This window comes from Salmo salar, chromosome ssa01 (genome assembly GCF_905237065.1).
Source record: "Salmo salar chromosome ssa01, Ssal_v3.1, whole genome shotgun sequence".
In the NCBI taxonomy this organism is placed as follows: domain Eukaryota; kingdom Metazoa; phylum Chordata; class Actinopteri; order Salmoniformes; family Salmonidae; genus Salmo; species Salmo salar.
The window spans coordinates 39340283-39353814 of NC_059442.1; the positions used below are offsets into that span (position 1 = coordinate 39340283).

The following is a 13532-nucleotide window of genomic DNA, read 5'->3' on the forward strand; positions in this document are numbered from 1 at the left end:
CACATAACAGAGAGCAATCAATCAAATTTCAAAGTCAATCAAAGTTGTTTCTGACGCAGAAGCAGTGATTCTCTATGTTGTAAAAATTGTTGGTTGAAAATATTTGTCCTTTAGAGCCTCTCTTTATGTTTTCTTTTAGACTTTCTTATCATCTTTGCTCAGGCTACGTCCCAAATGGCACTCTATTCCCTTCATCAGTGTGTCCCAACCCTGGTGTTCCTCCAGTACCCCTAACAGTAAACATTTGTATTGTAACCTTGGACAAGCACACCTGAATCAACTTGTCAACTAATCATCAAGCCCTCAATGAGCTGAATGAGGTGTGTTTATCCAGGGCTACAACAACAATGTGTATTGTTGGGGTTACTCGAGGACCAGGGTTGGGAAACACTACCCTACATAGTGCACTACTTTTGACCAGAGTCATATGGGCCCATGTCAAAAGTAGTGCACTATACAGGGAATAGGGTGCCATTTGGGACGCACATAAGTATGGTGTGTCTGTGTCGGTGTTCTCTGAGTATTGATACTGCGTATTGATACCAACTGTGTAATGTTAGACTGGCAGCCCGATCAGGTTCACTTCCCTCCTCTTCCATAATGCCTCTACACCATTGACTATGGGCCTGTTGTTATTGCACTCTCAGCTTTATGTGTGTCGCTCACACTCTGGTCACACTCTTCCTCTTCATGCTCTCTCTTCTCTATCTCTCTGTCTCTCTCTCTCTCTATCGATCTCTCTTTCCCTCTCTTTTCTCTCTCTCTCTCTCTCTCTCTCTCTCTCTCTCCCTTTATCCCTATATTCCTTTATCCCTCTCTCTCTCTGCTCAGGGGGACCGGTGATGGAATGTTGGTTGGGATGGTTGAGGATTTAACGCTAGAGTGGTGCTCAAAAGGCTGTGACTGAGCAAAGCTGGGATAGAACCAGAGATGGGGATAACTAAGTGCTTGGACAGTGAGAGCTGGGAATGAATAGGATAGAGCTGGGATAGATAGGGCCCCTCCTCCTGTCTCTCAACGACCTCTTTTTGCATTAGCTGTGACCCAGAGATGGAGAGACACAGGAGAGTAGAGAGTTTGACCAGGGTCAGGAAAGACCAGGGGAGATGAAAGTTGTAATGAGCTGATTAAACCAGGGATTTAGCCTCCTTTAGGGGTCTGGGTTGGTGAACTATAGTTCCCCAGGGAGAGAGAGAAGGGAGGTGGGGGGATTAATTTAGATTGCTCACATCTCTGAAAATAAAGTATGTGTGTGACCACTCTGACCATCTCTCCCCAGGGCTCCGGTAGGACCCCTAGTGGTGAGCCGTCCCCCCCAGCAGACTACCTCCCTGTGGGCCAGAAGCCCGAGGCTGTGGTCCATGCCATGAAGGTGCTGGAGGTCCATGAGAACCTGGAGAAGAAGATCCCTGAAGACTACGACAAGGACCTCAGTGAGAAGGAGAAGGCCATCGTCAGGGAGATGTGTAACGTAAGGAACTCTCTCCTCCCTCCCTCCCACACGACCTCTCTCGCCCCCTCTCACTTTTACTCTCTCTCTCCCTCACTCGTTTCCTTTCGTCTCTCTTCCTCTCTCCCTCTCCTATCCCAAAAAGCTAATAATGAGAGCTTGATGAAGATACGAGGGGACTGTCGAGTTGCAGCTTCCTCTCTCTCTCTCTCTCTCTCTCTCTCTCTCTCTCTCTCTCTCCCCATTTCTGTTTGTTTGCCTGTCAGAATCACAAGCATGCCATCGCTTTGACGGAGGGCAGTGTTTAAATTATTGCACAATTACCCTCCCTCCCTCCCTCCTCCCTCCCTCTCACCTCTCCTCCCCCTCTCACCCCCTGGCTTCCCCCTGCTTTAATTGGAGGCTCCCATAAAGGAGCCGTAGTGTTAACGACACACTTGTCTGCACAATTAAAATAACTTCACTGGGAGAAACAATGGAAGCTCCTATTGAGGCCTTTTAAGCCTCCGAGTTCTATTCTCCGTGCTATATACACCTCCCAGGCCTAGGATAGGCCAGGATAGGACAGGATAGGATTGGAAGGCTAGGAGGATAGGACTATGGGATAGAAGCTACAGGCCCCTCCCCATTCTCTCATCTCAACATCACATCCTCAGTCCACCCCCACAAATGTAGGCTCAAAATGGCATTCTATTTCCTTGATAGTGCACTACTTTTGACTAGAGCCGATAGGGTTAGTGTAATATTAAAGGAATAGGTTATCATTTGGGCCACAACCATACAGCCTGAGACAGTGGAGTGGGGTACTCTGGGACCCGTGTGTCACGATCGTCGTAAGAACTGGACCAAGGCGCAGCGTACGTAGCGTTCCACATCTTTATTACAAAGTGAAACTTCAGCAAATACAAAACAATAAACGAACAAACGAAACGTGAAGCAAGTGAAGTGCTCACAGGCAACTGCACATAAACAAAACAAGATCCCACAAAACACAGTGGGGAAATGGCTGCCAAAATATGATCCCCAATCAGAGACAACTATAACCGGCTGCCTCTGATTGGGAACCATACCAGGCCAACATAGAAATAAAACAACCTAGATTACCCACCCTAGTCACACCCCGACCTCACCAACATAGAGAATAAAAGGCTCTCTATGGTCAGGGCGTGACACTGTGTGATGACACTTTTCTTGCAGGGACGACCCCAGGCCCTTCTAGTCTTTCAGCACTAAGTGATGCCTGTTGGTTTTTCCGGACAGAGCTCTGTACATGGAAGAGACACAGAGCACATGGAGGCACAACGCAACTATTTACAGTCAAGTATCCCATCAACCATAAAGAGATTAATACACCAACATCCTGGTGAGGTCTATGTTACATGGTCCATCTTGGAGTTGGGAGTTATGTGTTTTACAACTTTTGTTTTGTCCCTAAGGTTGCATTGTGTGCTCAGATTATGTGGAACATACATTTTGGTAGACTGTTATTGGCTGGCTGGATTGATGGATTCCAGTCTCTGTGACCTCCCTTTGTAGACCCCAACAACACACAGGTCATAATAAAATGTTCGACAATAAAAAGCTTTATATAACAGTGTTTTCAAACCTTATTAGTATAATTAGTACTAAATGTCCCTACCACCTGGCATTTCTAGAGACCCTCACTCATCTTAAAGGGCTGGATATACTGTAGTATATCCATTGTATGACAGTGTTGTGTAACAGTGTTTCCTGTCCTGTGTTGTGTTCTCAGGTGGTGTGGCGTAAACTGGGTGACGCTGCGGGCTCCAAGCCTTCAATCCGCCAGCATCTCTCTGGGAACCAGTTCAAAGGGCCTTTGTAGTCCCTAGGACGACATTAACCAGCACTCAAACGAGACAAACGGACAGACAAATAAATAAACAACAACAACAATGGATCCTCAGCACTGACTGGACAAAGGGGCACATCTCAAATGACCCTCTCCTACTCTCTCAGCACTATGACCGTGGCTAGATGATCCAGACAGCCCCTAACCTAAACCCAGCCCACTGCCTCTGCATCTGTGATATCCATCTTTAGCCTCCCTTAACCTCATGCCCTGGTGGATATTGGAATGGTGACCTGACCTGGGTAGTGGCTACAAACAATTTCAGATTAGGGCAAAACAGACCGTGGCGACGAACGCTTTTGGAAACAGCGGGTGGCCGTCCTATCGCCTCCACAGCACAACAGAACATCTGACTTCATTTTCTGTTCAATGCCTGACTATTCTAAATGTTGAATGGCCACCGTCAGTTGACAGTTATGGTGTGTTTTTAAAGAAGAGGAAGATGAGGGGAGGATAGGGGCATGAAGCATGAATTACCAACTAAACTGCCCCTTACAACCTCACAACCAGTCACTACAGTACTGAGCTACTATACCTGTGACCTGTTCTACAGTACTACACCTGCCATCCCAACCAGACACTACAGTACTGAGCTACTATACCTGTGACCTGTTCTACAGTACTACACCTGACAGTCCCAACCAGTCACTACAGTACTGAGCTACTATACCTGTGACCTGTTCTACAGTACTACACCTGACAGTCCCAACCAGTCACTACAGTACTGAGCTACTATACCTGTGACCTGTTCTACAGTACTACACCTGACAGTCCCAACCAGTCACTACAGTACTGAGCTACTATACCTGTGACCTGTTCTACAGTACTACACCTGACAGTCCCAACCAGTCACTACAGTACTGAGCTACTATACCTGTGACCTGTTCTACAGTACTACACCTGACAGTCCCAACCAGTCACTACAGTACTGAGCTAGAGTCCAACACCATCTCCACCCAATGTCTCTTTTTGTGTTTGTAAATGTTCACCTACCAAGTGTTCAAGACTGACAACCACTCTAGGACGGACTATTCTACTACAGGCCCTGTTCTGTTCTTGACTTTGCTTCCATGACTTCTCCACAGGCAACTGACTGACAACTGCTGACAACCTACTTTTAATATGAGGAAAAATCCTGGAAATGTTCTGATGTAATTTCCTTTGGTGTATAGTCACAAGCCATAGGTTTATATGACTTGAAACCTAGCTGCTCTAGCCTACTGTTTAATAGTGTAGTCCCCCTTTTGCCTGAGCAAGAAGTATGTGTTCAAGTGTAGACAGAATTTATTTCAAAGTGTTTAACTAAATTCTAGCACCAAGTCCGTTATGTGTAATAAAATATAGCCCTGTTTAAAAAAAGTTATAATTGAAGACCATGTTTGTTTGCGCCTCAAGTGGAACCCTATTCCCTATACCAACACTATATAGGCATTAGGGTGCCATTTCGGATGCACACATTGTAACTAAGTACAGAAAGTGGAACACTGAGATCAGTTTCATACCCTGTGTTTCAAAGGTTTCCTCCCAGGCAGAAAGCTTATAGCCTGGGTAGGGTCTGTTTATGCTGTCCTGCCAACTCCTAGAATTGTTATGCCAAAAATGTTACATTTTAGTCATGTAGCAGGCACTCTTTTCCAGAGCAACTTACAGAGCAACTTACAGTAGTGAGTTCATACATTTTCTCATACGGGTCCCCTGTGGGAATCAAACTCACAACCCTGTTGTTGCAAGCACCATGTTCTACCAACTGAGCCATACAGGGCTTGACAATGGCTGCAATGGAGTTGGCAAAGGACAAACAGTTCTCGGACCAGGCTTGAAAGCTTAGCCTGTCAGACTATTAACTGAAACCTTAAGTCGAGGAAGACTTTTGGTTCATGCATAATATAGTGTCGCTTCTGATGATTGATCATGGATTAGAAAGTCAGGATCTTGCTAGATGGAAGTGGACTTTGAATGCACAATCTGAATTTCTAATGTATGACAATCGTTGAAACGGTTTTGAAAACAACTGTTATTTTGACCAGTCCTAAGTATTCCTCTATGAGCTCTTATAGGAAGCATACCTTATGAAGTCTCATTGGAGACTATGTATACTATACGAGGTCTCTTAGCTGGGTCCGATGTATACTTTATAAGGTGTCTTAGCTGGCGCGTACATTATGATGTGTTAGGCCCAATGTGTGCTCTATGAAGTCTCAGAGATGATCACTGTGCACAATGAAGTCTCCTAGAGTCCCTATGTCTGCTCTATAAAGCCTCATAGCTGTCATCTCCATAGTAGCACTTCAGTGTACAATCCACTGATACGCGCCGATTATGTGGACATCGATTAAGGCAGCCTCCCCACCTCTCTGATTCAGAGGGGTTGGGTTAAACGCGGAAGACACATTTCAGTTGAATACATTCAGTTGTACAATTGACAAGGTATCCCCCTTTCCCTTTCCCCTTCCCCTTTCCCCCACTGCGTAGCTAAATTAAGCTTCATAGCTGTGTTCTATACTCTGTGGCACCTCCTAGCTGATTGCTGTGTATTTGAGTTATCTCAGTATTGTATGGTGAGGGCTAATAGATAAGCTACATAACATTGCCATGAGACTGACACAACAGATGACATAACAGATGTCATTAAGAGTTATAGCAATATAACAAACAGATGTCATTAGGAGTAATAACATACACTACATGAGCAAAAATATGTGGACACCTGCTCGTCGAACATCTCATTCCACAATCATGGTCTTTAATATGGAGTTGGTCCCCTCTTTGCTTCTATAACAGCCTCCACTCTTCTGGGAAGTCTTTCCACTAGATGTTGGAACATTGCTGCGGGGACTTGCATCCATTCAGCCACAAGAGCATTAGTGAGGTTGGGCACTGATGTTGGGCGATTGGGCCTGGCTCGTAGTCGGCGTTCCAATTCATCCCAAAGATGTTCGATGGGGTTGATGGCAGAGCTCTGTGCAGGCCAGTCAAGTTCTTCCACACCAATCTCGACAAACCATTTCTATATGGACTTTGCTTTGTGCATGGGGGAATTGTCATTGCTGTAACAGGAAAGGGCCTTCAACAAACTGTTGCCACAAAGTTGCAAGCACAGAATCAGATTCGTCTGTCGGACTGCCATTTGGTGAAGCGTGATTCATCACTCCAGAGAACGCGCTTCCACTGCTCCAGAGTCCAATGGCGGCGAGCTTTAAACCACTCCAGCCGATGCTTGGCATTGCACATGCTGATCTTAGGCTTGTGTGCGGCTGCTCGGCCATGGAAACCTATTTCATGAAGCTCCCGACGAACAGTTCTTGTGCTGAAATTGCTTCCAGAGGGAGTTTGGAGTGTTGCAACCAAGGACAGACAATTGTTTTGCGCTACGCACTTCAGCACACGGCAGTCCCGTTCTGTGAGCTTGTGTGGCCTACCACTTCGCGGCTGAGCCGTTGTTGCTCCTAGACATTTCCACTTCACAATAACAGCACTTACAGTTGACCGGGGCAGCTCTAGCAGCTCTAGCAATTTGATGAACTGAGTTGTTGGAAAGTTGGCATCCTATGACGGTGCCATGTTGTAAGTCACTGAGCTCTTCAGTAAGGCCATTCTACTGCTAATGTTTGTCTATGGAGATTACATGGCTGTGTGCTCAGTTGTATACACCTGTCATCAACCGGTGTGGCTGAAATAGACGAATCCACTAATTTGAAGGGGTGTCCACATACTTTTGTATATAGAGTATATGACTATGTATATGATATCTTACCTATAGGGGTTCAGGAGTTGTATGTAAAACGAATGAAGTCTGATAGCTGTGCTGAGTTGTATGCATATGTAAGGCCAGTGAATAATGTATATGAGTACTCATAAGAGTCTTATATACTGTATGAGTTCTCTTGGCTAGGCTGAGGTCTGAATAGGCAGTTATAAACTGTTAAAAGACACTTGCTGCATTCTCTCGGATTTGTGTTCTAAAATCTGAACTAAAGGTTTGCTGTCAGATTGGTAAATTAATCTGAATTGAGTTTGACACATTGTCAATCTATATAGGGGTATAATAAATGTATACCCTTTTTTGTGTTATACAGAAGGGTGTGTATAAATTTACGTTTACACATCCCCATGAATTCTGGGTAAAAATCATTCTAATTGGAGAGAATATACTGTATTAATAAGTGCACTACCTTATTCCCTATTTAGTGCTCTACATTTGACCAGAGCCCTATTTACCTTGGTCAAAAGTAGTGCACTTATTAGGGAATAGGTTACCATTTGGGATGCACCCGCTGTGTTTCAGTGTTGTTGAGGAGTCTGGATGCAGCAGATGACTTTGAACAGTGACAGACTGACTGTGTGTTTGACCGGACTCATAACGTACAGTATAAGTGCTGTGTGAACAAAATGAGCAGGTATCAACAAGGAAAAGGTTCATATATAATATATGAAGTAAATTCCTGATATATGAGGATAATTCTGTTTGAATCAAGGACCGCGAGAAAAACATATACTGTTCTGTACAGTGTTGTCTTTAATAGTCAGGCATTGATGACGAAGGAGTTTCCTAATGGAAAATTGTATGAATAAGTGTCCGTACACACTCAAAGTCTTCACAAATTAAACTTTTGCAAAAGTGACCTTGTTCTTAAACAGATAAGTCTACACGCAACGACTGACTTTTATATTTGTTCATTTGAAAGCACAAAGTTATGATTAAAAGTTTGACTATTTTCCTATTGTTACATTCAAACACACTGCTTCTTTATCTCTCTATGTTGAACCGGTGATAATTCTATGTTCTTTTTTCAGCCTCTTTTTCTGTGATACATAGTTTAAGGTATCCTAGGATATACTGTGCTGTGTACATACATGCGTACTCCTGTAGCATACAATGAACTAGCATGCCTTTATATTTTTTTCACAAGCTGTATGTAGCTGAAATTGGACTGTTATTATAGCAAATTTAAAATGTGAAAACTGAAGTAAGCCGCTTTTAAATTTTTAAATAAAATTGAAGTATACTTTCTTTTTAACCCCTTGTGTGTTTGTCAGTTGTGAATGTTGATGAAAGTGTAAATTACTGATACCTGTATATACAGTCCCAGTGGAAAGTTTGGACACCTATTCATTCAAGGGGTTTTCTTTATTTTTACTATTTTCTACATTGTAGAATAATAGTGAAGAAATCAAAACTATGAAATACCACATATGGAATCAAGTAGTAACCGAAAAAAGTGTTAAACAAATCAAAATATATTTTATATTTCAGATTCTTCAAAGTAGTCACGCTTTGCCTTGATGAAAGCCTCGCACACTCTTGGCATTCTCTCAACCAGCTTCATGAATGGAATGCATTTCAATTAACAGGTGTGCTTTGTAAAAAGTTAATTTGTGCAATTTCTTTCCTTCTTAATGCGTTTGAGCCAATCAGTTGTGTTGTGACAAGGTAACAGACACATCTCAACATCAACTGTTCAGAGGAGACTGCATGAACCAGGCCTTGATGTTCAAATATCTGTAAAGAAACCACTACTAAAGGACACCAATAATAATCAGAGACTTGCTTCGGCCAAGAAACACGAGCAATGGACATTAGACCGGTGGAAATCTGTCATTTGGTCTGATGAAATGTAAGATTTCTGGTTCCAACAGCTGTGTCTTTGTGAGACGGATGATCTCCGCATGTGTTGTTCCCACCGTGAAGCATGGAGGAGGAGGTGTAATGGTGTGGGGGTACTTTGCTGGTGACACTGTTGGTGATTTAATTAGAATTCAAGGCACACTTAACCAGCATGGCTACTACAGCATTCGGCAGCGATATGCCATCCCATCTGGTTTGCGCTTAGTGGGACTATCATTTGCAAGCCTCCCCCTTTTTCCTACAAACAATACAATGGTCATTATGGCCAAACAGTTCTATTTTTGTTTCATCAGACCAGAGGACATTTCTCCAAAAAGTACGATCTTTGTCCCCATGTGCAGTTGCAAACCGTAGTCTGGCTTTTTTATGGCGGTTTTGGAGCAGTGGCTTCTTCCTTGCTGAGCAGCCTTTCAGGTTATGTCGATACAGGATTCGTTTACTGTGGATATAGATACTTTTGTACCTGTTTCCTCCAGCATCTTCACAAGGTCCTTTGCTGTTGTTCTGGGATTGATTTGCACTTTTCGCACCAAAGTACGTTCATCTCTACCTTCCTGAGCGGTATGACGGCTGCGTGGTCCCATGGTGTTTATACTTGGGTACTATTGTTTGTACAGATGAACGTGGTACCTTCAGGCGTTTGGAAATTGCTCCCAAGGATGAATCAGACTTGTGGAGGTCTTGGCTGATTTCTTTTGATTTTCACATGATGTCAAGCAAAGAGGCAGAGTTTGAAAGTGGGCCTTGAAATATATCCACAGGTAAACCTCCAATTGACTCAAATGATGTCAATTAGCCTATCAGAAGCTTCTAAAGCCATGACATCATTTTCTGGAATTTTCCAAGCTGTTTAAAGGCACAGTCAACTTAGTGTATGTGAACTTCTGACTTCAATTGTATTCACACACACACATAAAAAGAAAAGATGGCTAACAAGCAACCTTCAAATTTAAGGAAGAGAGGAAGGATGCCGTTACTAAAGTGTTCATTCAGTACTGGTACTGTATGTATATATATATATATACACATATATACACAAAACAGAGGCGGGGCGATCATTTTGTTATTGTTTCATCAGTGGATTTGCCCTTTAAACAGCTGCATATTATCAAGGTATCAAAGTGGCACCAACAAAAAGGTAAATAATAGGCCTATATCAAATGCAGCATATGGCATTCAGTTTTCACATGTACATAGCACTTTTCAGTAATGCTTAAAGCATACCATTCCATGAGGCAGCATCTATTTTTCAAATCATATCAATGAGCCCAATCAGTCCTCCATGACAACAAAATCATAAACAACAGAGTAGCGCTGGCTAATAAGTCCTTAGTTTTGAGGTCATGCTCAGGTAAAACAATTTGGCTAATCTATACTTCCATATTTCTAAGTCCTACTCTTGAAGATCAAGGGGTAAACATTATTGGAATGACTGGAATTCTGATAGACTTTGTTTTTTAATGTAAAGATAGAATTTAATCGTATTATTATATGTGGTAGCACGTGATGTGTTAGAAGAAGGCTACATAACCAACCCATAAAGTAACATTTTACATCAATATATTGCCAGCTATGTAAACTTTAACATTGATTTATCCTGCAATAGATGTCACTCAATTACACAAATTTTTGTCTTCTTCTAATTCCTCTCAAGGGGAAAGTAATCTAAAAGTAACTGAATGCAATCAGATAATGTTACTGATTTTGGGTAATCCAAAAGTTACGTTAATGATTACAATTTTGGACAGATAACTAGTAAGTAACGGATTACATTTAGAAAGTAACCTACCCAACATAAACTCAGCAAAAGAAAGAAACGTCCTCTCACTGTCAACTGCGATTATTTTCAGCAAACTTAACATGTGTAAATATTTGTATGAACATAACAAGTTTCAACAACTGAGACATAAACTGAACAAGTTCCACAGACATGTGACTAACAGAAATGGAATAATGTGTCCCTGAACAAAGGGGGGGGGGGTCAAAATCAAAGTAACAGTCAGTATCTGGTGTGGCCACCAGCTGCATTAAGTACTGCAGTGCCTCTCCTCCTCGTGGACTGCACCAGATTTGCCCGTTCTTGCTGTGAGATGTTACCCCACTCTTCCATCAAGGCACCTGCAAGTTCCCGGACATTTCTGGGGAGAATGGCCCTAGCCCTCACCCTCCAATCCAACATGTCCCAGACGTGCTCAATGGTATTGAGATCCGGGCTCTTCACTGGCCATGGCAGAACACTGACATTCCTGTCTTGCAGGAAATCACACACAGAACGATCAGTATGGCTGGTGGCATTGTCATGCTGGAGGGTCATGTCAGGATGAGCCTGCAGGAAGGGTATCACATGAGGGAGGAGGATGTCTTCCCTGTAACGCACAGCGTTCAGATTGCCTGCAATGACAACACGCTCAGTCCGATGATGCTGTGACACACCACCCCAGACCATGACGGACCCTCCACCTCCAAATCGATCCCGCTCCAGAGTACAGGCCTCGGTGTAACGCTCATTCCTTCAACGATAAACGCAAATCCGATCATCACCCCTGGTGAGACCAAACCGCGACTCGTCAGTGAAGAGCACTTTTTGCCAGTCCTGTCTGGTCCAGAGACAGTGGGTTTGTGCCCATAGGTGACGTTGTTGCCGGTGATGTCTGGTGAGGACCTGCCTTACAACAGGCCTACAAGCCCTCAGTCCAGCCTCTCTCAGCCTATTGTGGACAGTCTGAGCATGGATGGAGGGATTGATGCTTTCCTGGTGTAACTCGGGCAGTTGTTGTTGCCATCCTGTACCTGTCCCGCAGGTGTGATGTTCGGATGTTCCGATCCTGTGCAGATGTTGGTACATGTGGTCTGCCACTGCGAGGACGATCAGCTGTCCGTCCTGTCTCCCTGTAGCGCTGTCTTAGGCGTCTCACAGTGTGGACATTGCAATTTATTTCCCTGGCCACATCTGCAGTCCTCATGCCCCCTTGCAGCATGCCTAAGACACGTTCACGCAGATGAGCAGGGACCCTGGGCATCTTTCTTTTGGTGTTTTTCAGAGTCAGTTTTCATAACTGTGACCTTAATTGCCTACCGTCTGTAAGCTGTTTGTCACGACAGTCGTAAGAACATTCAGACCAAAGCGCAGCGTGAAATCGGTTCGACATTTTATTAGAAGTGAACCGCACAAAAAAAGCCAATAAAGAACAAACGAAACGGGACATTCTGGAGTGCTCACAGGCATCTACACAGAAACAAAACAAGATCCCACAAAACACAGTGGTGAAATGGCTGCCTAAATATGATCCCCAATGAGAGACAACGATAAACGGCTGCCTCTGATTGGGAACCATACCAGGCCAACATAGAAATAAAACAACCTAGATTACCCACCCTAGTCACACCCCGACCTCACCAACATAGAGAATAAAAGGCTCTCTATGGTTAGGGCGTGACACTGTTAGTGTCTTAACGACCGTTCCACAGGTGCATGTTCATTAACTGTTTATGGTTCATTGAACAAGCAAAAACAGTGTTTAAACCCTTTATAATGAAGATCTGTTAAGTTATTTGGATTTTTATGAATTATCTTTGAAAGACAGGGTCCTGAAAAAAGGACATTTCTTTTTTTGCTTAATTTATTTTGATTTGTTTAACACTTCTTTGGTTACTCGTGATTCCATATCTGTTATTTCATAGAGTTGATGTCTTAACTATTATTCTACAATGTTTAAAATAGTACAAATAAAGAAAAACCCTTGAATGAGTAGGTGTGTCCAAACTTTTGACTGGTATTGTATATACACATACTTACACATAAATAGCAGTTAGTACCCAATTGTCATACTTGAGTAAAAGTAAAGATACCTTAATAGAAAATGACTCAAGTAAAAGTGAAAGTCACACAGTAAATTCTACCTAAAACTGAAAGTCTAAAAGTGTTTGGTTTTAAATATACTTAAGTGTCAAAAGTAAATGTAATTTCTAAAATATACTTAAGTATTAAAAGTAAAAGTATGAATAATTTCAAATTCCTTATATTAAGCAAATCAGACAGCAGTTGGTTTTTAAAAATGTACAGATAGCCAGGGGCACTTTCCAACACTCAGACATAATTTACAAACAAAGCACGTGTTTACTGAGTCCGCCAGATCAGAGGCAGTAGGGATGACCAGGGATGTTGATAAGCGTGTGAATTGGACCATTTTTTGTTTGCTAAGCATTCAAAATGTAACGAGTACTTTTGGGTGTCAGGGAAAATGTATGGAGTAAAAAGTACATTATTTTCTTTAGGAATGTAGTTTAGTAAAAATAATAAAGTACAGATACCCCCCAAAATAACTTAAGTAGTACTTTCAAGTATTTTTACATCAGTACTTTACATCAGTACTTTACACCACTGATAAATAGAAGAGATGGCTAACAAGCAACCTTGATCAAATTTAAGGAAGAGGAAGGATGCCTTTACTAGTGTTCATTCTGGGCCTCAATTTAAATGGCTTGACAAGGATGCCCCCTACTGGCTAATCCAGCTAACGACAAGTAGCATGGGTGAAAGACTAGGAATCATGGTATAGGAATCATATCAACAGGGTACAATAGCA

General features: G+C 42.7%; 1 protein-coding gene across 3 annotated transcripts in view; it reads left to right on the plus strand.

The window, feature by feature from the left end:
* ccdc85ca (coiled-coil domain containing 85C, a) overlaps nt 1-6139 on the plus strand; it is a 58247-nt gene extending 52108 nt beyond the window's left edge. For 2 of the 3 annotated variants that reach the window (XM_014194909.2, XM_014194890.2), the window contains 2 exons: nt 1280-1471; nt 3204-6138. In XM_014194909.2, the coding sequence (XP_014050384.1) occupies nt 1280-1471; nt 3204-3293 (282 nt within the window). In that variant the 3' untranslated portion in view covers nt 3294-6138. Of the gene's footprint in view, nt 1-1279; nt 1472-3203 lie in introns of all 3 variants that reach the window. The other variant, XM_014194899.2, reaches the window with a different exon arrangement.
* The last annotated feature ends 7393 nt before the right edge of the window (nt 6140-13532 follow it).